The following is a 23,460-nucleotide window of genomic DNA, read 5'->3' on the forward strand; positions in this document are numbered from 1 at the left end:
TGGCCTACATTCTGAGCTTCTCTCTCTGACACTCAGAGGCAGTTGATGATCCACTCATCTACAGTAAACATGGCCTCCATGAAGGAAGTATCAGAGAAATGGAAACTATAAGAGTGAATGTTGTGAGTGTATGTGTGTGTAAGTGTGTGTAGGTGTGTTCATGTGTGTGTATGTGTGTGTAAGTTTGTGTAAGGTGTGTAAGTGTGTGTATGTGTGCGTAAGGTTGTGTTAGTGTGTATGAGTGTGTGTATGTATGTGTAAGTGTGTATACTTGTGTGTGTGTGTGTGTGTGTATGTGGGTGTTAGTGAGTATCATTTCTCCATGCCCTCTTTTTAAACTTGGAGCACTTAATAATCGTGCAACAGAATAGTCACTTCAAAAGGCTCCCATAATCCTCTCTGGCCATGGCCCTAATCCAATTTGCTGCTTTAAGCCACTACATTTCAGAATCACTTCACTTGATACTTTATAACCCTCAGGACAAATTTCGTTTTTGCCAAATGCTAATTTGGCGAGCCAGTCCTTCTTTCCAGTTATCCATTGAACATTTCAAGGGTATTAGAACTGGGGTGTCAATGTCCCCCTGCATACGGCAGAAGCAGCTTAAACACCAAATGTCAGAGGTGGAATGAAACTTCCTCTGAGAAGTTCTCTCTCCAATTTTCCCCTCATTACTTGCCCCCTGGCAGAAGAAGACACTTAGAGCTTATAAAATGCATCAGTTACTTAAAGATTTCCCCCTTGCCCTGTGATGTCTAGATTTTCAGTCCTTCTAAACTATCAAAACAATACTGACACCCACATATTGTTTGGGACGAAAGGGCCTGTGAGATAGTGTTTGTTGTTACCTCAACACATGCTGTGACTGCTTCTCACACTCACACTTCATTCTATTCCAACCACTGGGAATAACTGCTGAGTTTTTACAGTGACAATAAAAGTTTCATTGCACATAAAATATAGCAGGCTGCTTCAGTTTAGCATTTATGTTGATTAGCAAACTTTTCATCTTGTTTTTGATTTACAAAAAGGATAAATTCAACTGTGCCTTATGAAAAAAGTTACAGATCATAAACGTATTATTTACAAGTCCAAACCACTTCAGAAATGACTTCAACTTCACTGTGAATGTTTTGATTATTTTCACTGCAGAAGCAGGGATGGAGTGATGTCTTTCCCATCACCAGGGCTGCTAAATCAAAGGCCTTTCTGTTGACTGTCAACAGGAATCAGTGAGTTGTTGCGACGGCTGACGCAGGACGAGCCGAAGCACTCCTGGCTCCTGCAGCTCTGTCTTAGTGTCTGTCCTCCTCTGGGGGACTCCTGCAGCTCTGGCTTAGTGTCTGTCCTCCTCTGGGGGACTCCTGCAGCTCTGGCTTAGTGTCTGTCCTCCTCTGGGGGACTCCTGCAGCTCTGGCTTAGTGTCTGTCCTCCTCTGGGGGACTCCTGCAGCTCTGTCTTAGTGTCTGTCCTCCTCTGGGGGACTCCTGCAGCTCTGGCTTAGTGTCTGTCCTCCTCTGGGGGACTCCTGCAGCTCTGTCTTAGTGTCTGTCCTCCTCTGGGGGACTCCTGCAGCTCTGTCTTAGTGTCTGTCCTCCTCTGGGGGACTCCTGCAGCTCTGTCTTAGTGTCTGTCCTCCTCTGGGGGACTCCTGCAGCTCTGGCTTAGTGTCTGGGGGAATCCTGCAGCTGCAGCTCACAGTCTGGGAATGCTGCCACTGCCACTGCGGCCACTGCTGCCACCGCTCTGGGGCTCGAAGTGCGTCAGGACCATACGCTGTCTGGATGAGCGAGGCAGACCCATTGGCTTACACACACACACAAACACACACACACTGGAGTTCCACAATCTTCTGAATCAAGGACATGATCGTCAGCCAACCTCAGTTAATGTTATCCTGGAATACTCTCTGGCTGTTACTCACAGCACGTAAACCAAGAATAGTCCTGACATAACAGGAGGTGACTGCATCGTTAAAGGGAAGAAATCAGATTTACGATGTAAACTCTTACACCCTCTCTCATACCGCTGTATCTGCTCCTGTGTCATTCTGTCTAATAGTCCACTCTCTCATACTGCTCCCTGTGTTCCTCTCTCCCATAGACTCATAGCATGTTCCCTAAGCCCATGCAGCTCTCAGCTGTTTTGGGAGAGCGGGGAAGTGAGTGGAAGTTTATAAGGCCAGCGCAAGGTGAGGGGAACATGAGAGTCATCCCGTGGGGGGGAGAGAGAGAGGGGCCCCTCGGAGCGCCGAGAACGGCTCAGTTCGGCCACGGTCGTGGATCCCGCCGTGCTGATTGAGGTCAGAGAGGCGAGCCGCGCTCCAGCAGTCACCTCGCGTCACTCCAGGGCAGAGGCTTATTACAGGAGAGCGGGAGCTTCAAAGGGCGGCCATAGCGCTGTCTAGCCTTCAGCTGGCCAGCACAGAGACCTAGCCAGGGAGCACTTGCAGTAATTGAAGAGCCTCTTTCAAGTGACTTCTATATTTATTCAATATGGCCACAGGACCTTGATGATTCTGGATAAGTATAAGTAATTCTTAGTACAGAGTATACACTACATTTGTATGTTCGGTATTTTGCAGTATTGGCACCATGATGGTTAAGAACACAGAGAGGGCATAGTATTTATATAGTATATACTATATACTATATTTATATACTTCTGATCTTTGGGCTTTGAACCCATGACAGCTTGTTTTTTGTCTGTGACATGCTCTGCCAGCTGATCTGCTGGAGTTGCTCTGTGGTGTTTAGTTTTGAGCGTGAGGGCTCGGCTGAGGCGGGAGTGTTTACATGAAACCAGAGCAGAGGGCACAGAACAGCACGCCGCCTCACACGCAGACGCAGACACGGGAGGCCCGGGTGCCCCGCCGGGTCCCTAAAGAACCTCCAGCGCGCCACAGGTCTGCCTCTCATCGCCAGCCAGGGAAGTCTGCCGCTAATTAGTGTCGCCACGGCGACTGCGTGTTTCCGTCGTCGTCTTGAGCTGAGTGACTGGATCCCCCGTGTGAGAGTTCACAACCCAGCAAGCAAGCCTCCACAGGCCCTATACGGGCCCCCTTAGGGCTGGCACAAGGGCCCTTTGAGGGCTGCCCATGCCGGGCCCCTGAGCTTTTGCTCATTGGCAAAGTGCCGGCCCCTCATTGCTGGCCCTGCGTGGGCAGCCCTAACACAGCCCACAGGAGCCCTCACAAGGCCCACGCAGGGCCCCTGAGCTTTTGTTCATTGGCCAAGTGCTGGCCCCTCAGTGCTGGCCCTGCCTGGGCAGCCCTAACATAGCCCACAGGAGCCCTCATTAGGCCCACACAGAGCCTGCACTCATTTTTGGCTCATTTATTTATTGAATATATTGATATATAATAGTAAAACATAAAAGTGAAAGTAAAAAACTGGCAGAGATAGTGGCACACACACACACACACTCTGAATTTGATCTCTGCATTTTACCCATCCAAGGTAGTGACACACACACACTCTGAATTTGATCTCTGCAGTTTACCCATCCAGGGTAGAGACTCACACACTCTGAATTTGATTTCTGCATTTTACCCATCCAAGGTAGTGACACACACACACTCTGAATTTGATCTCTGCATTTTACCCATCCAGGGTAGAGACTCACACACTCTGAATTTGATTTCTGCATTTTACCCATCCAAGGTAGTGACACACACACACTCTGAATTTGATCTTTGCATTTTACCCATCCAGGGTTGTGATACACACAGCACACAGTGAAGTGAAGCACAGCACATTTTTCCTGCCGCTTGGGGATTGAACCGATGACCTTACGCTTTCCAGCTCAACACCCTTACCAGTAGTCCACGTGAGCTTTGTCCACCCAGACTCAAAAGTTATACGTTTTGTACCTCGGAGTTTGGTTTGACAAAGCTCAATAATAATAATAATAATAATAATAATTCATTTTTTTATAGAGCTTTTCTGTATACAAACACACATACACACACACTTGTATTAATAAAGTCTTTAATTTGAATTCCTTTTGGCTATTGTACATTTCTGACTATACAGATGTTAGTTATGCTGTAACTGCATCCATTTAGATTTGCAGAACAAACACTTCTTTCTATTTTTTACTATCATATATAAATAAATTCAATAAATAAATGAGCAAAAAATGAGTGCAGGCTCTGTGTGGGCCTAGTGAGGGCTCCTGTGGGCTATGTTAGGGCTGCCCACGCAGGGCCAGCACTGAGGGGCCAGCATTTTGCCAATGAGCAAAAGCTCAGGGGTCCTGTGTGGGCAGCCCTCAAAAGGCCCTGTGTGGGCAGCCCTCAAAGGGCCCTGTTTAGGCAGCCCTCAAAGGGCCCTGCGTGGGCAGCCCTCAAAGGGCCCTGCGTGGGCAGCCCTCAAAGGGCCTGCGTGGGTAGCCCTCAAAGAGCCTGCGTGGGCAGCCCTCAAAGTGGGCAACCCTCAAAAAGGCCTGCGTGGGTAGCCCTCAAGGGCCCTGCGTGGGCAGCCCTCAAAGGGCCCTGTGTGGGCAGCCCTTAAAGGGCCCTTGTGCCAGCCCTAAGGGGGGCCATATGTGGCAGCCCGCACAGGCCCAGCATGGGTTTCCTGGGCAGCTTAGACTTTGTTGGGCTATCCGGTGACAGCCCGCAGTGAACCCAAAGCTGCAGGCCCCGCTTGGGCAAGCCCACACCGGGCCTGTGTAGGACTGGTGTGGGCTGGCCCTAGCCCACAGTGCCCACACCGGGCCTGTGAAGGATTGGTGTGGGCTGGCCCTAGCCCACAGTGCCCACAGCCTGCCTGCATGGGGCCGGTGGAGGCTTGCTTGCTGGGAAGGGTCATGCCAAGCAGGGGTCCCAGCTGTAGACAGAGCAGCCTCGTACACAACATCCCCCAGCAACACTTTACTTAAACACAACCAGGGGCATCTGCCAGGACTGGATTCTTACATACCACTCCTGTGTGTGTGTGTGTGTGTATGTGTGTGTGTGTGTATGTGTGTGTGTGTGTGTGTGTGTGTGTGTGTGTGTGTATGTGTGTGTGTATGTGTGTGCGTGTGTGAGGGTGTGTGTGTGAGTGTTAGTGTGTGTGTGTGAGAGAGAGAGACAGAGAGAGAGCGAGAGAGAGTGTGTGTGTGTGTGTGTGTGTGTGTGTGTGTGTGTGTGTGTGTGTGTGTGTGTGAGTGAGAGAAAGAGAGAGAGCGAGAGAGAAACTGTGTGTTTGTGTGAGTGAGAGAGAGAGAGAGTGTGTGTGTGTGTTTGTGTGTGTGAGAGAGAGAGATAGAGATAGACAGAGAGAGAGAGAGTGTGTGTAAGAGTGAGAGAGAGAGAGAGCACACCTCTCTCTGCTCAGCCTCCTGATAAGCATCACGAGGAGGCCAGCCACTAATGAATGACTGTAATGGCAGCAAACGTGCCTGACCAGCCACAGGCACACAGAGAGCTCTCAGTGCACCATACTGTGGTTTCTTCAACTAGTCCTTCAAAACTCACTCTCAGCGCTCACTCTCAACACCAACCTCTTCATCACAAACACCTTGTTATGTCATGTCGATCCGTTGTTAGCTTTGCTTATGCTACATGTAGGGGTGAGACTAAGTAAATGTGGGAAAGATGCTACACAGTGCTTTCTAACATAAAACAAGGATCTTGTGGGGTGATGATGCTAATGGCTAATGATGAACTGTTTGCTTGGATGCACCTATACCATCCTCTCATCTCTTTATGGACACCCCAAACGAAGCAGTAGATTCCTGCTTTATTCCCCCAGCATTACTAGACTACCAGAGGCTCCAGGAGTTCAGCCTCCCTCTTCCCTCCACAACAAAGGGACCTCAGGCAGGAAGAGGGAGTCGGAGTGAAATACAGCTTTCGGAAATATGCATGTTTGGCCCCAAGCTCCCTGCCCAGGTGAGGAGGGGCTGACTATACCTCCTCTTTGAACCCACAGGCCTGAACATAGGCCTGACACAAGCAGGAGTTCTGATTTACACTTTGGATAAACCACAGAGAGACGCTTCAAAAGACATAAATGCCACACTGGTTGTGTTTTGAATATGTTAGCATTTAGCCTTTAAGGATGGTAATGCTTTGGTGTACTTAGTATCTAGATTCAAATACTGTCTTTGGCAAGACGGCCGATACCTTTTGGCATTTCATAGGCTTTGCTGACGATGCTATTTAATCTGCTAACCAAGAGCTTTTTCAAGAGGAAGTCATTTTGAGGAAGAATCAGAAATGTGAAACCTCTGCTCTTCACATGTGCCCAGAACCAGCTTTGAGCACAACAACAGGATTGAAACCTCTGCTCTCTCACATGTGCCCAGAACCAGCTTTGAGCACAAGAACAGGATTGAAACCTCTGCTCTTCACATGTGGCCAGACCAGCTTTGAGCACAACAACAGGATTTTCCAGTAAAGCCGACAGCCAGGGCCCGTGATAAGACAAGAGATGTCAGGTTATCAGTTTCCCTCTGACATTTCCTCGTGCGCGAACCCGCCTCAGCTGGGTGCTAGACTGCAGGGGTGACATGGCCTATTCATCCGCTGGAGCTCAAACTCTGATAGCAGTCAGATAACGGCTGTCTAACCCGACAGGCTCTATGACAGTGACAGCAAAACGGCTCAGAGAGGAAATGAGGCAATCTCTAGAATCTTTCACTGAAATACGAAGATAAAGGAGACGACCTCCGTCAGAATATATACCAGCCTTTCAACTGTGTGACATGTAGCTTTGAAAGGCTGAGGAAAAAACAAATGCATTCAGGTGGGAGCAGCTCCACAAAACATCTTGTCAGCCTACATACACGGACCTACGTATGCACACACTATCACACACACACGCACGCACATACACACACACATACACAAACTTTCCAGAGATTGTGCATGCTCAGGAACACACATAATTTTTTGCCCGTTCTTGGCACCACAAAACGTACGCTTCCCATGGAATTTCCTCCCCCTGCCCAAACACCCCCGCCCCCTCCCCTCCCCCCCCCCCTTCAGCGGAGAGCCACACGGGCAGCCTGCTCACTGCAGGAGTCTGACTTCCCTCACAGCAGCTCCACAACACACAAGTCAACACGTCTCTCTATCAGAGCACACAGCATTGGGCTTCAGAGGCCCCAACTCCTTTTACAGTCAAGTGAGGGCATGAGGGAGAAGTGCCCATTTTAGGGAATAGCCTTAAATCTTTGTACTAAATGCACTCTAGTTTAGCCACTTGCGTACACAGCCTGTAACTTGTTAAATTCGGGGCAATAATACCAGTATTGAACATTTATTACAGTAACTGTTGTGCACTGCTAAATGTTTATGTTGAATAAATAATGGGAAACCATGGAAACCACTATTGAAAGCGGGGAAAAAAGGGACAAAAGCTGCCTTGGACTGCTGATAAGACTCGCTGACTTTGAAATTAAATGATTATACTTCTATTTGATCAGCATATCTCTTAGTTAACCTACATAGCAACCAATGTAAATGTGAAGGATCAACCAGCAGCTTGCCTTCACCCCATGAAATGTGCTTGAGCAGTTGTTAAAAAAAAAAACAGGTTCATGGATGAAGACTACAGTCTAGCTTGTCTCCTTCAGCAGATCTTCTTCTAGAACCATCCGACTGGAAAAAGAACCGGTCACGCTTCAGAGGGACAGACAAGCACAGCGTTCATTTGACCCCACACAGAGAGGTCAACTGGAAAGGAGGAGGGGAGGATGGAGAAAGAATAACAAAGGGGAATCCATGGACATGCCACGCGAATGGAGAAGAGAAAAAATGAGTGCTGCAAACAAGTGGAGTTGTGAAAGAGGAGGGAGAGTTGTGTATATGGAGGAGATCCAGGTGTTACCCTGTGGGTAAAAGTGCTTTCTTCTAGCACGGCCTCAGTGGTTTGATCTGGGGAGATTTCCTGTGGCCACGAGCAACTGTCAGTGCCGTCTACTATGGAGGTAGACATGGGGAAATCAATACCAGGCTAAATGAAGTAGGCTGAGGCACTAGACCCTTCATGACGTTATGATGCCCATGAAATTCACTCTGTCAACACAGACACAACAACAGGACAATGACAGTCAGTGAAGAGTGATAGAAGTTCACATATAGACTCCTCATACTTTCATACTCTTCATACTTATTACACTCAACAAACTCTAAAAGACACACTGCCGTTACAATCTCTAAGCCTATTCTCTACATTAAGTGGCAATGAAGAAAAGGAAGAATGGAAGACGACAAACCTTCAAAGTCAGATATAATTCCTTCCAAGTGAGCATTTACTGTTGGATCAGACATCCTTTCTTTAAACCTCGCCGCAGAGGAAGCCCTTCCCAAGGTATCACTGCAAAGGGCAAGCTCAAGATCTCAAACAAATCCCAAATTAGGAGTCACGGCAATTAGAAAAAAAGAAAAGTTTGAGCAGTGCAGCGGCAATGAGACAACTCTCTTAAAGGACCAGTTACCTTTCAATAGCGTCACACTCAGGGCTAAAGAGAGTGAAAGGCGATACCTCTCCTACCCCTCCCACTCAGACTATCTCTCTCTCTCTCTGTCTCCACTCTCATTCTCTCCATCTTCTCTCTCTCTCTTCCTCTGGTGTCCAGGAGTCAGTGAAGCCATACAGAATTGACATATTGGGAGCATGCAAGCTGTGTCTGATTAATGGTGTGACACAATGCTAATAAAGGGAAGTCATTTGGCTGCCATTATAAACATTACAACACTTTGTACCTAAATATGGAATTTAATCAAGTGAAATACACAAGAAATAAAGGCTTTGAAAACCTTCCAAATGACCTAAGTAGTGAAAATAAAAACTTGGGGGAAAGAAGAATGGCCAAATGCTGAATGATCTGAGAAAACAAGATGAATCCATTTTATGGCTGATGTAAGCAGGAGTAACACAACACACATGTGAAAGAACTGACGGACTCTGCAGGTGACCAATGAGGAGATGTCCTGATCGTTATGGTGCAGTGGGAGTCTAGAGGAGTTTAGAGGAGTACTTTAAATTCTTGGGCAGGCCAGATAAGTTTCTATCAGATATCATGAACGTCAGAACATCAGGCGTCAGAACGTCATGAACAATACACAATTGTGTAGCTGCTCTTAACACAAAGATGTAATAGATACCTCACTGCTTCTCACCCAGGAGTTCAGATTCTGGACACTTCATGCACATGTTTTCAGTTTTGACGGACCAATTAGTAAAAAGCAGAACCTTCTGACAGATACAGAAGTCACTATCATCTTCTTAGTCAGGATAACCGTCAGATGAGCTGTCTGTTAAGTGCTGTCTTCATATAGATGAACAAGAAGGCGGTCTGCACCCCCACCATGGCTATTTTAATGCCACACAAAAATACAGGTGGCAGTTTCAGGGTGTACGCATCATGCCAAATGTGGTGACACTGGGTGAGAAAAGGATATCAAAACAGAACAGAGGCCTCTCCATTCAAGGCCAGTCACCATGTGTAAACTGCTCCTTCCCTTCTATGTATCTGAACACCTGAATACGAAATATTCACGTTGACATCGCTGTCCTGCCAAAATAAATATTTATTAACAACATCATCTAATCTGACTATGTGACGGTTCCAAAACACAAACACGTGAGCCGATGTAAACAAGCAGACACATATGGACTTCTGCAGCCACATAGACAAACACTCACATATGCATATCCAAACAGCGCTTCTATAACAACTAACAGCTACGTGTTTAACAAATATACAGATTCATCTAAGATGCACCATGCGTACAAACATATTCAAGAACCCAAAACAACCACCGCATACCCTGCTGCGGTCCATTGAGTAACACTGTAGACGATAAACATAATAAATGTGAATTCTTAACCTCAAAGCATGGCGTGTAATTGAAAACATACAGCCCGTACAAACAAAAAAACACCAGCCAGAAACCACCTTTAAGAATGACTAGCTTTTCCAATTGTGTCATGCCTTGCCTTGTCTTCACGGCGAGTAAGTGAGAGAGAGAGAGGATGAGTTAGGGCAACTCTGGCCCTGACAGGAACCCTGCTTGTCTTGGCTGCTGTTTAGGTTGTCTCAGCCTGAAGTCCAAACAGGGCTGGATGGGCGCTGGCATAAAAATGCAGCAGTCCCTCTCCACCAGTCATTTCCTTAACCTGTGGATCTGAGTTACTCCTGGGCTATTGCACGGTTGAATCACTCTCTCTCTCTCTCTTTCTCGCTCTCTCTCTCTCTCTCTTTCTCTCTCTTTCTCTCTCTCTCTCTCTCTCTCTCACTCGCTCTTTTGAGTCTCTCGACTTTCCAAGAAGAGCGGAAGGAGTAGAAATCTGAGGATATTACTAATAATAGGGCGCTGAAACGATCTTGTCTACAAGTCTGCATTTGATATGCATCGCGGCCCTGCAACTCATTATTGGAATGACAGGCTGAAATGATAGATGACTGATGCAGGGAAAAATCAGTTGGACACAGAGGAGAAGAGACACCTACAAAAAAAAAGGAAAACCTTCAAAGGAAAAAAATACTCTTGTTGTTTCTGGATATAAAAACATGGATAACTTGACACTAGTGAGGTGAAATCAGAACTCTCTCAGCAATGAGATGTGACGATAGCTGCAAGGCTGTTGGTAGTTTCCTGTAGGGACTAGGGACAGTCTCCCACTTAAATGGCAGCAGCCTGGTTGACCACCCATGGGGCACATGTAGAAGAGTAGTCAAGATTGTTGATGTGTAAGTGGGACGAACTAGGAGAGGCACTGGCCAAGGGTGGGAGAGGTGTGCAGTGCGTGTAGGCTACATGCTGCTCACATTTGATTCCCTTGCTGAGGGTTGACTGGTCTTCAAGTTGGTGATCTTTCAGTGTGCTGTCAATTACAGCAGTTCAGAGGAGCCTGAATGGAGTGTTGTTCATTTCATGCCCAGTAATTAAGCAGAACACGAGTGAACAAAATCACCCTGAGGTAACTAGCGTTGTGCTCAAACCTCAAGCCAAAAAGAACACTGCAGTGTACTTACTGTATGCCACAGGTTAAACACTAGGAACAGCCACGCAATCAGGTTTAGGAAATTGCACATCTTCAGTCCAAACCACGCATAAGACTATTGGTGTTCGATGAAAGACAACAAGTAGTTCACCCACTCAAACACTCGACAGGCTTAGCGATCCACTTGGAGGTTTTGGTCAAGTCACACATCAAACGCCACAATACCCGTGGTCTGAACTGACCACCTCTTTCCCCACCTGTGCGTGTCTTGCAGAAAGGACACAGCTGCATGTACTGGACTGCCTCCCGAGTACAGCAGTCTCTCTCGCAGGCAACATCTGGAGGTGAGACACCACGCCAAAATATCCCAACCAGTTGCGTGTTTCAACAGGAACGGGCCATGTCACCCACAGAGAACCTGCACTCTAGCTGCAGGTGTCAGTCCAGCTAATGTATGGAAAACCTGATTCCGCTCAAGCAATCAGCGGATCACAGATTGCAAATGGCCGACGCTGCCATTGCAGCTTCACAAACAGAGCGTGTGAGTTCCTCTAATAGAAGTATTGCGCTTGAGGTGAAGCCAAAGCTTTGGTGCTTGGCTGGCCTGGCTGTCACATCTGATAACAAACCTATTTGGATTCCAGCGGAGCATCCAATGAGCATCTCTCCAACACAAACACCCCAGCACCCCAGTCACATTGGCTGTCCCGCACACAAATCAACCACATGGACACGTTCACAGGCTGCAGTAGCTACTTCAAATGTAATTGCAGTAAATGTGATGTCAGTACTTGTAATTCTGTTCTGCTCGACAGGCTAAATTACCCACCAATCATGTAAGTGCACTCTGGTTTCCTCTCGAACCAAATAGAGGGGATTAACTGTTGCCTTCATTGGACAATTCAGGCTGTTTGTTTTATAAACTTGATTATTCTGACCTTTCCAAACTCCAGACAGTATTAAATCATTTCTCCACACTGCTGTTCTCATCATAAAAATAAACCATAAAATGTGGCATTCCAGAATAGTGTGTGGTCCAACGGGATGGTAAAGTTTCAGGACTGTAAATTTAGAGTGGATGTCTTAGTAGTGAGGATTCTGTCACAACTTGTGTGTTGCTTCTGCTATCAGACAAATATTCCCACACCCATGCCATGTGTGCCCCCCCCCCCCCCAACACACACACACACACAGTGGCACAGCATCTGAAAAAAACCGGATCCACATACTACTTGCCCCGCGTACACAGGTTGGGCAGTACTTTCCCACATTAACACTCCTGGACATGGCGAGTTGCTTGGACAAGAACAGTGGCACTAAAGTGCATATCCTCAGCCAAAGGTGCGGTTTCCAAAGAACCCAGGTTTCCTGCATGATAAAGCCAGTATAAATGTTAATGTTTCTCATGCTCTATTCTTATTACATTAAGAATGATAATAATCTGTGTTAGCATGGGTACAGGAGGCTCAATCATGACTCATGGAGGATATCCCATACAGTCCCTCTATGAAACAGGGACAGTAGGCGAACTTCCTGCCCCTTTGCTTGGGATCAGCATGTTCCCTACTTTATGGCACCTCGGGAGCAAGTGTTACAACCTGACACAATGTATGCGGCCGTAATCAAAATAAAGAACTTGATTACGGAACACATTTCTATGGGCAAATGGGTGATGCTGTTACACGCATGTATGCACACACATGTTTTTATGCCTTCTCTTCATTTCTTTCCCTTGACATAAAACAGTGACCTCTAACACGCATGCACACACACACGCACGCACACACGCACGCACGCACACGCACGCAAGCACACGCACACACACACGCACACATACAAACACAGACAACAGGAGTAGTGCTCCTCCTCAGGTTTGTGTGTTGTCGGTGCACAGCTCCAATCACACAGCTGCTTCCCTCCTCCTCTCCGGCCCCCAGCTGCAGGACATGGACCCATGGACCCATGGACCTGCCCCTAACTAGCGCTGGTAAACACAGTGACCCAGGGACCTGTCCCTAACTAGCGCTGGTAAACACAGACCCAGGGACCTGCCCCTAACTAGCCCTGGTAAACACAGTGACCCAGGGACCTGCCCCTAACTAGCGCTGGTAAACACAGTGACCCAGGGACCTGCCCCTAACTAGCGCTGGTAAACACAGACCCATGGACCTGCCCCTAACTAGCGCTGGTAAACACAGACCCAGGGACCTGCCCCTAACTAGCGCTGGTAAACACAGAGACCCAGGGACCTGCCCCTAACTAGCCCTGGTAAACACAGTGACCCATGGACCTGCCCCTAACTAGCGCTGGTAAACACAGACCCATTGACCTGCCCCTAACTAGCCCTGGTAAACACAGACCCAGGGACCTGTCCCTAACTAGCGCTGGTAAACACAGACCCATGGACCTGCCCCTAACTAGCCCTGGTAAACACAGTGACCCAGGGACCTGCCCCTAACTAGCCCTGGTAAACACAGACCCAGGGACCTGTCCCTAACTAGCGCTGGTAAACACAGACCCATGGACCTGCCCCTAACTAGCCCTGGTAAACACAGTGACCCAGGGACCTGCCCCTAACTAGCCCTGGTAAACACAGACCCAGGGACCTGCCCCTAACTAGCCCTGGTAAACACAGACCCATGGACCTGCCCCTAACTAGCCCTGGTAAACACAGACCCTGGGACCTGTCCCTAACTAGCCCTGGTAAACACAGTGACCCAGGCACCTGTCCCTAACTAGAACTGGTAAACACAGTGACCCAAGGACCTGCCCCTCACTAGCTGGGACTTTTTATCTCCATTAATCACTAATCCTCTAATCGCCTACTCTAAACCTTCCTCTGCAGTTATTCTCCTTCCAACCGCTCCACACGCTAAGAACTTAAAGAAGTTAAACATAAGTGGATAGCAGATGGTTCGTCTACTATACCCATCTGAATCTATTACACCCAACAAGGAGGATGCTGGACACTAAACAGATGAGCACATTCATTGTGCAACACAGGGAGATGATTCTATCCAGGTTTATCTCCCACCACTAACATCCTCTTGATGTCTCTGTCAGAGACACGCAGCGATGTCTGGCATGCCTGTTCCCATAGAAACGCAGCGCCGTGGTGCGGAGCACGGGAGAAGGCCTGAGGTCAGCAGACATTTTGATCTTGTTTCATTAGCCGAGCATTTAGTGTTTATTTTCCATGAAAACCCTGACCACTGATTCATCTACCTTCTCGTACAGAGCAATGTGTTGGCCATATGGACTGATGATGGATGGGTTGCCATATTGGAAACATTAACATAATCCTACAGAAGTGAGGACATGGAGTATAGCTGTTACGCAGTAACATGAGAGCCAAAGGAAACACCGGGGGCCAGAGAGCTCCCACAACTCTCCGCCGATTCGCTTTCAAGACAGAGCCGACCTGTTGCGCTTTGGAGTGTGTCGCCAAGGCAACCGGACCAAACACAAAGTCGAACAGGACCAGGAAGCTGCTCAGCCCATGGCTTCCTTGATGAAAAAGTAGGTTCCACTCAGGATTCAGAACCCTTTATCCACACAATGCTAAGTTAAAGCGCTCTCACACTCACTCACACACAGACACACACATACACACACACTCACACACACAAGCACATACACTGACATTGAAAATTGGAAACCTTAAACTACCCACACTCAAGAGACTCATTTTAAGTGCATGTGGAAATGACCACATTGAGGCCACACTGGTCCTCAGGAACCCAAAAGCTCCAGCGCCACTCTGTGGTCATGCGCTGCACTGCAGCCCACGAGTGAAGCCTGGTGAGCTGACAGATTCTCTGGGTGTCTGCTAAATTTAACGGAAGGCGTCTTGTCACATCACTCCTTCTTCAAGGCCACCATAATCATTCCTGACATAGATTAGGTTTATCCTCTGGATATAGATGTTAGTGCTTCAGACAGCCCATAAACAGTCCAATAAACAGATGCGTCGGAAGCCGTGTGATTATGAGCTCCAGATAGCACAGCAACATTTACTAAGAAAAGCCACAGTGACCACCAACAGGAAATACATGTAGATGAGTGTACAGCCACCACTTTATGGCCAGAGCTATAGTTATAGCTTTATGTGCAAGCTGAGGTGTTCAAAATGTTTAATAACCAGATTAGAAATGAAGTCATTATGTCAGCCACTGCACCAAAGTGAATGTTTAAAAGTCCTTCATGTATTAAATTAGTCTGAAGAGTGAATAAATCAAACTAAACTCAAGACCCTTCATAAGTTACAATGTGCGAGTGTTTACCCTCATTCATGTACTTTGATATCATCCACTGTTTAAACGTAATAGCACCATAACACCACACATACGTACACATGTCCAGAAGACTGTGTGAGAATGAAAGGTGTCAGCTACAGTTTGCTGTCTGGATGAAGGGATCACCTTTCTACCACGTCTGTCAACTCTTCCCATTCAATGTGGGTAGACAGGAAGTGCCCATATACAGTGTCAGTGGAGACCTTCAGGACAGCTGAGGATTTGTCATAGCAACAGCGGGACCTTGAGCCATTCCAGCCATCCCATATTAGCTGCCCCTCCCAGGGACAGTTGGTGCCTATGGTCTCCCACACCCAGCCGCATCACCAGGAGAGTTCCACAACTGTGACTGGACAACTCCACTCCACTCCACTGGCCTCTTCTCACTATGCAAGTGTTGTGACAGAGTAGCGGTAGCTTAGCATTACTGGTGAGATTTAGCTCATTGATGGGGGGGACATTCTGTATGACTGCACACACTAGGGAATCATCCCTAGAGAAGTCTAATCCATTCAGTACAATCACATAAATAAAAAGGGAAGTCTGGAACTACTCAGAGTGGAAAGAAATCCCCACTTACTTTCGTGTTCCAGCTTATCTGCTGCTTCAACAAAAGGCGTCTTTAAGATTTCCTGTCAAATGTCTCCATCCAAAAATAGTCACCAGAATACTGCTCTACAACTCTGATTGTTGATTCATTCAACTCTCAAGCAGCTGTGCATTTTTCATCAAAAGACACTCCAAGTCAGAATAAGAAAGTTACGTTTTTCACCTTAATCCCCCCCAAAAACAGGAAGCCTCATTAATTTACTAAAATGATAATTAGTGTCACACATCAAATGAGATGAACAGCCCAGAAGATACGACTGCAAAAGCAGTCAGTCTCTGTCGAGTTTGCTGTGGTGAAGAACACTTCAGCTAGACTATCAGAAATCCCCTGACTGGTTTGGAGAGATTCTAAGGAGCTAAAGTTAGCTGCACAAGTTAGACTTCACTCACAGATCCACCAAAAAGAAGTGAAAAAGAAGTCTTGAACTTACCAGCTATTTTGTCTCTCTCCATAGCTTTAGCGTAATGTCAAATAGCCACATGTAGCGTCTGCTTTTTTCCTACCTCCTCTCCCCTTTTTTTGAGACTTCCCCTTTTCTCAGCTCTGTGTCTCGCAGCACTTAGTCACTTGCTCTCTCTCTCCCTCCCTCTTTCCCTCCTTCTCCCTCCCTCTGAGTGCCTGCAACATGTATTCTCCCTTTCTCTCTCTCTCCTCTACAACTTTCTCCTTCTCCCAAAAGCCAAGTTTCTGTTCCCTCTCTCTCTCTCTCTCTGTCTGTCTCTCAGCCTTCCTCTCTCTCTCTCTCCCTCTCTCTCTCTGTCTGTCTGGTTCTCAGACTCCCTCTCTCTCTCTCTCTCTCTCTCTGTCTGTGAGTTTAATGTCTTCAGTGTGCTGTCATAATGAAAGCATCCTAGATAACTGCGCTGCCATGTGCTGCTCATATGGACTTCCTCGCCTTGTTTTTCTTTCAGCCTCTTTTCCCTCCCATTTGCCCTTTTTTTTCTTTCTTTTCCTTCTCCTCCCCTGACACTAAAGCAGTATTGTGTCTTTTGAAAGAGAGACCCAGGCCATGTGACTCTGACGGGCCAACTCAAAATAGCCAACTCCACTTACGCTTGAGGCACCCAACATATCAAGCAGATATCTTCATCTTATTTGTCCATGCTATGCTAAGACTGAGCTGAGTATAGAAGCACTGCTATAGGAGGTTGATCTGAGGTGAGCAATGCTTCTTCCAGCCTCGCCCCACATATGACAGCCACGCTAAAGTCCTCCTCCCAAGTGCTTGAGGAAAGTGGGGCCTAATTTTGGCTCTGAGGTCCCTCATTTATCAGTCAAAGCAAACAGACGAGTCACTTGGCCCACCCCTCTGCATTCCGCCCGCCTTCCCCCGGTCAGATCGCCGCTATCCAAGGCGAGAAGGCGGTGATCCTCCGACTGGTGGCACCCGTCACAGACTTGAGTGGAAGGTCGGGGGTCAGCCGGTGAGGCAGGGTTCCGGTGAGTGCTGGCAAACACGCCGTTGTTTATGTCAAAGTTGCCAGGTTACAAAACTGGGTTTCCTCTTCCTCATTCCTTTCCCATCGCTTTGGAGCACACACGCACACACGCACACACACACACACACACACACACACACACACACACACACACACACACACACACACACACACACACACACACACACACACACACACACACACACACACACAGTCACACACACACACACACACACACACACACACACACACACACACACACAAACACACATACACACACACACACACACACACACACAGACACACACACACACACACACACACACACAGAAGCACACACACACACACACACACACACACACACACACACACACACACACACACACACACAGGCCACCCTCAGCCTGAAGGCTCTGCCCATGAGATTAAATTGAATCACTGGGCTAATGCATTCAGAGCATCCACACCATCACTGCAGTCCCAAACAGAAGAGCAACATGTCAACATGGCAATCTGTGAAATCACATTACAGAAACTCCCAGCCACATACCTACTCTTCCCTTTAAAGTGCATCTTCATGGGCAGAATATTCCTTATATCTTTAGGGATCAAGTCTCCACTGGACCACCGGTACTGAAGCGTCTTTTTCACCCCTGACCTCCGACCCCACTGATAATTACCTCATTAAAGGAGTCAGCAGAGGCAGCACAGCCGCTGTGGGAAAAGCTTTGACCAACCCAGCCACTCACGATAGTAAAGGATATTCTAATTGCCAGCTCAAAATCTTTGACAAGACTTTTCCGTTTTGACCCGCAGCTTAAAGCCAATTCAGCGGGAGAATCTGCGTCTGCCATATGCATCAAGGCCCACTAAATCATTCCCATGTAGCCCTTCCCCCGTGAAAAGACAGTCCCCAATCCCTATCGCTAGTAAAAAGGCTCTGCCATGTTAAATAACACAGCCAGGGCGATGGGACTTTGAGGAGGAGTTCAACTGAAAACACATGGCCTGGTGCGACCCCAGGACTCCCTCTAACAACACCCACCTTCATGTGTTTCAAGCTTACCCACTTCACCATGCAGCCCGGAGAGCTTCCAAATATGGGGCATTAGAAAGAGATACAGGTTAAGAGAGAATGCAGAGAGAGAGAGAGAAAGAGAGAGAAATTGAGTGTGAAATTTGTGCGGATTACACAGAAGCTCCGGAGGGCTTCAGCAGACAGTAGAAATGAAGAGAAGAAGGGTACATTCAAATGGCTGTTAGCCAGAAATGACTCAAATGGTGTCCATGCCTATTTAGGCTCTAAATATGTCCATCTGGTGCACCTCCATGGTTTTGGCCAGTTAAAAACAGATGCCCTGCTTCCGCTAATGATAGGTGTAGCCCCCACATACCTTCATATTACCCGAGCTTCGCACAAGACGAATGTTTACAGAAAGGGGCCTTCAAAACCACATCCAGTGAACTTTTGCTGAGGATAGAGACTTATTAGTGTGGACGCACAAAGAAAGAAAAAAGGTAGATATCATAAATTGCGCGGTGGAATGTCATGAATGCCTTCGAGCAATTGCTGTGATAACAGCCCCTTGCCAATCAGGAGGTCCACTCCATTAACGATTCCAGTAAGTCCGCAATTAAATCGTATTTAGACTAACTTGCTAGAGAAAAATGGGAGACATTTCTCCAAGGTGAGACGGACTCAAATTCAGAGAACGGAATTGAAATGGAGGAGCAGGTCTGGGTGGTGTTTGGATAGAACCAGGGTGAGCCCACAGCTGGAGGACACAGAGGCCGAGGCAGAGGCAGAAGGCAAGAGAGAGAGGAGAATAACCCTGTGGCTTTATCTGTGCAGAGTAGGCCTAGCTCATACCTTTCAACACTTCCATCAGGACAACCTGCCTTCCCCAGCACACAGCACAGCACAGCACAGCCCCCCAAGCCCCTCTCCAGCCTGTTATCCAGGCAGATTCCTCTTGCATGAGTGTACATCCTGTAAACATGCATCCATGCACAAGACAAGCACACATATGCAGACATACACACACACACACACACACACACACACACACACATACACACACACTCACACACATATACATTTGCCCTCAGTATATACACTTAACACACAGTAAAGCACGTAGTGAAGCGCGCGCACACACACACACACACACACAAACCCACTCACACACGCACATACACACACCCACTCACACACACGCAGGCATAAAGGCACACACAATATAGTTGTTTGATGTTAGGCACTAGAGCAGATGGGGAAGAGGCACAGGCGGACACGTGCGTCAGTGCATCCATGTGCATAACATGCAAGCACGCACACACACACAAACACACACATGCACACACACACACACACACTCTCACAGGCGCGCGCACACACACACACACAGCCATAAAACATTTAAAAAAGCTCAGAGGGTCGCATTAATGGAGACCGTCACTTTGGTACATGACCTATGAAGAAATGCATGACTCAAGCATGCAGATTCACTTACATAATGGTCAAGTGGCCGTGCACTAGACCAACCAGGACTAAAGGGATGCCTGATGGGCACCCATGGCCAGCCAAGCAGAGGGAACAGTCAAGAGAAAAAAGGAAGGAGAGCAGAGGGATCAGAGGAGAGGTGGTGAAAAGAGGAAGAGGGTGAGGCGGGGGGGGGGGAATCAAAAGAATGCTTAGGAGGAGAGACACAGGGAGACTCTGTCCTGGATATGGAAGCTCACATCTGCGAGAACAAACCCTTGGGGCTCCTGGAAGCTGACGTACATGCAACAAAAATACAGACGCATACACACATACACACACACACACACACATACACACAAACACACACAAACAAATACACACAAACAAATATAGAAGCGCTGATAATGCAAGAGGAGAGTGAGCACAGCGGCGATGAAGGGGGGGGGGGGGGGGGCAGAAGAGAGAGAAATAAAAACAGAGAGAGAGTGAGAGAGCACAAGTTTGGAAGCTGGTCACAGCCACAATGGATGAGCTCATCCTGGCCCCATAGTCCTCCCCCGGGCTCAGACGCAATGACGATCACCACATCCGCCACAGTCAGCGGTGTCCCTGTCATCCCCACATGATCACCACACACACACACACACACTCACACACACACACACACACACACACACACACACACACACACACACACACACACACACACACACACACACACACACACACACACACACACACACACACACACACACACCTCACCAGCTGAATCAACTGAATCAAGCCGATGGCTCTCGCACTGATGGCAGCCAAATGTTCCGGAGCTTGCTGATGGCAACCAAATGTAGAGCAGCCCCCAACCTCCTCTCCTGGACTTGAAGGGGTCTGGGGGAACCAAAACTTGCCTTTCCTCTTCCTCCCACTAACTGTCCTGCCATTTCCTGCCCATGGGAGAAGTGGCACAATCAACCTCACGCACCCATTGAACTTCTCACCACGTGAAATGAAGGAAAAAGAATCTAGGCTTGGATTCAGCCCAGCAGCCATATGGCTTAACCTCAAATCGTCGGTTTTCACATTGAGGTTTGTGTGACTGTTATTTCACTACTATGTTACACACTGCAGTGATGGTACGTCTTAGCAGAAGAGCTTTTACTCTAATTCACCATAGGCCTACATGTTTCATTTCAAATGCTTCACTTTTCTTTTGAAGTGATGCTGTAATACCTCGACTATCCAAAATAGGAGACCAAAAGCATATATCACGGCGTCAGAGCCGAGCCAAAGTACTTGAGCAAACAAACTGGAAACAGCTCAACAGGACTCCGAGAGGACTATAATTTCAGGTTAGAGGAAGGGAATTTTCATCCATAAAATTCAGATATTTGAAAAGTGCTTGGACTGCAGCTTGTTCCTCCTCTGCAAAACAGAGATTTCCTCGCCATAAGGTACTCATTAGAGCAATGGGGAGGTTGGCAGTGGAGTCAGTAGTATGGGATATCCTCGAGGCCATAGCCCCTCTCTAGCGTCTTTAGCTACAGCCTCTGGGCTCACCCCTAACTCTGCCTCACTGGTGACACAACACAGGAAATGCCATTAGCAAATTAGCCTCAATTAGCCATCAGCTCATTAGGCATTAGCCTCTTGTATGGGGAATGACAGGCAGCCTGAACACTGAGTCACTTTAATGAAGTGTTCCCTCCATTTAGAACTCGTCTGTCAAACTCCCAACCAAGTGGAACTCCAAATGAACAAAAGGCACAGCTAAGATTAAGCCATGGGCTTTTATTAGCATATCCACTGCTTTATCATTCACAAGATAGCATGACGTGCGTTTCGATTCCTGTGCAATCTTCCAGGTGTGAACAAATCCCTAGAGCCGGCAGAGCCGTAATGGTGATCAGTGGCCCATTCTTCTCCTTCCTAAAAGCTTTTTCCTCTTCGTAGCTCTGACACGTGAGGCTGTGGGGGAAACCGTGGTGGCCGGGGAGCCTCTTTAATCAGTGTGCCAAGCTCCTGATGTCTAAATCAGGCCAGGCTGCAAACACAGGGTTTCCAATTCCAGACTCATGAGTTTTGTGGTAACCCTTGTGGCACTTTTGGACCTTGGCCACAGCCTCTCACATTTTGGCAGAGCTCGCAGTGACTGTAAGATCTTTGAATGTAAAATACTCCATACGTGGCTTGACCTTGGGAGCTGTATAGACACTTACTGGATACTGACATCGATTGCATTTTAGTACGACTGAAAACACATATTCATCATCAAGCTGTGGATGACAAAAGCCTGAGAAGCATGCCATTGCTCCTATAACACATTAGTGATTAACGATGTGTGTGCTGGCATCCGCTGGGTGTCTTTAAAAAGGATCTAGGCGAGGAGGGTTTAAAAAAAAAAATCATGTTCACGGGTAATGATTTCTTTCTAACATGATCTTTAATGGCATGGCCTATTTTCATCCAGTCTTTTCGCCTGACTGAAGATGACACGTCATCCTTAAACCATATGCTGCATTAGATGACGCGTCATCCTTAAACCATATGCCGCCGCATTAGACCTATTTGTAGATGAACTCTGACACAGTAGCAGATGATGTCATAGCGCACGCCAGTTAGGATAAGAAGACTCATAAACCTGAGGTATGGTCAGATTCGCTCAATTCAGACAGCTAATCTTTCAGATGAAAGCTTAAGCACCAAGAGATTAATTTGGAAGTTTAAAAGAAATATGCAAACTGCTCTCTCTCGTTTCTACTCAAGAAGTGGTTGCTAGGGCTAAACTGTTGCAGTTCTTTTGCTTTGGAATGCTAACTTGCACTGTCTCTGCAGATGAGCCTGTGAACGGCCACTGTGAGAAGGTCTGAGGGAATGACTGAATCATTGTTTGGGCGAAATAAAGCCGATATTTGATTCTGACGTCTCTAGGAGTCATTTCTTTGGAAAGGCCAATTACCCAAGTGGGCCAGAACTGAGTTAAATAAGGTAACATAACAACCCAATTCTATTATAAACTGAAAGGAAAAGAAAGGGGGAAGGGATGGAAAGAGACAGGGGACATACAGTGCAGTGAAACAGGGGGAATAATGCTTGGTACTTCTAAATGTCTAATAATTAGACTCTAATTGACAGGCAGAGCATCTATATGAGCAACTCACTAGTAGTAGCTGACTTATATGCACAGCCATAAACATATTACAGGCTAAATAGAGGCCAACACAGTCCTCCAGCTAAACCCATAGTCAAAGCTCTGACCCAGCAAACCATCACACAAGTCATGAGTCACCCACTTTAACATTACAAACATCTTTGAGCAACCTCATGGCAACCCCTGTCACTCCCTCTCTCTCGCTCTCTCTCTCTCCACTCCCTCTCTCTCTCTATCCCTCTCTCCACGCACATCCACACATGGTCTCACACATGTTCCACAACACACAGCTGTCCCCGCAAGCAGGGGTCAAGTCATAGTCCAGTCAAACAAAAATGCACTTCAGCAGTTGTTTTTAGAAGGCCTTAATTTGAAGACATCGTTGATACTGTTTGCCAAGTCAACCCAAAGAAACAGCAATAAAGATGTTTCCAATAATATCACAGCAACGCAGGTGGAAACCATTCAAGCAACTGCAGTACCACAGCCAGCGCAGCAAATGGAAGCTCAAGACGTCCATATGCCTTCAAGCTCACGCT

The 23,460-nt window shown here is 47.4% G+C and overlaps 1 protein-coding gene across 1 annotated transcript in view; it reads right to left on the reverse strand.

Annotated features, from left to right (window-relative positions):
- septin9b (septin 9b) overlaps positions 1-16,358 on the reverse strand; it is a 60,454-nt gene extending 44,096 nt beyond the window's left edge. Inside the window, exon 1 of the mRNA XM_080833384.1 lies at positions 16,283-16,358. Within this exon, the coding sequence (XP_080689510.1) occupies positions 16,283-16,304 (22 nt within the window). The 5' untranslated portion in view covers positions 16,305-16,358. The remainder of the gene's footprint in view (positions 1-16,282) is intronic.
- Between the last annotated feature and the right edge of the window lie 7,102 nt (positions 16,359-23,460).

This window comes from Sprattus sprattus (assembly GCF_963457725.1).
Source record: "Sprattus sprattus genome assembly, chromosome: 1".
Taxonomy (NCBI): domain Eukaryota; kingdom Metazoa; phylum Chordata; class Actinopteri; order Clupeiformes; family Clupeidae; genus Sprattus; species Sprattus sprattus.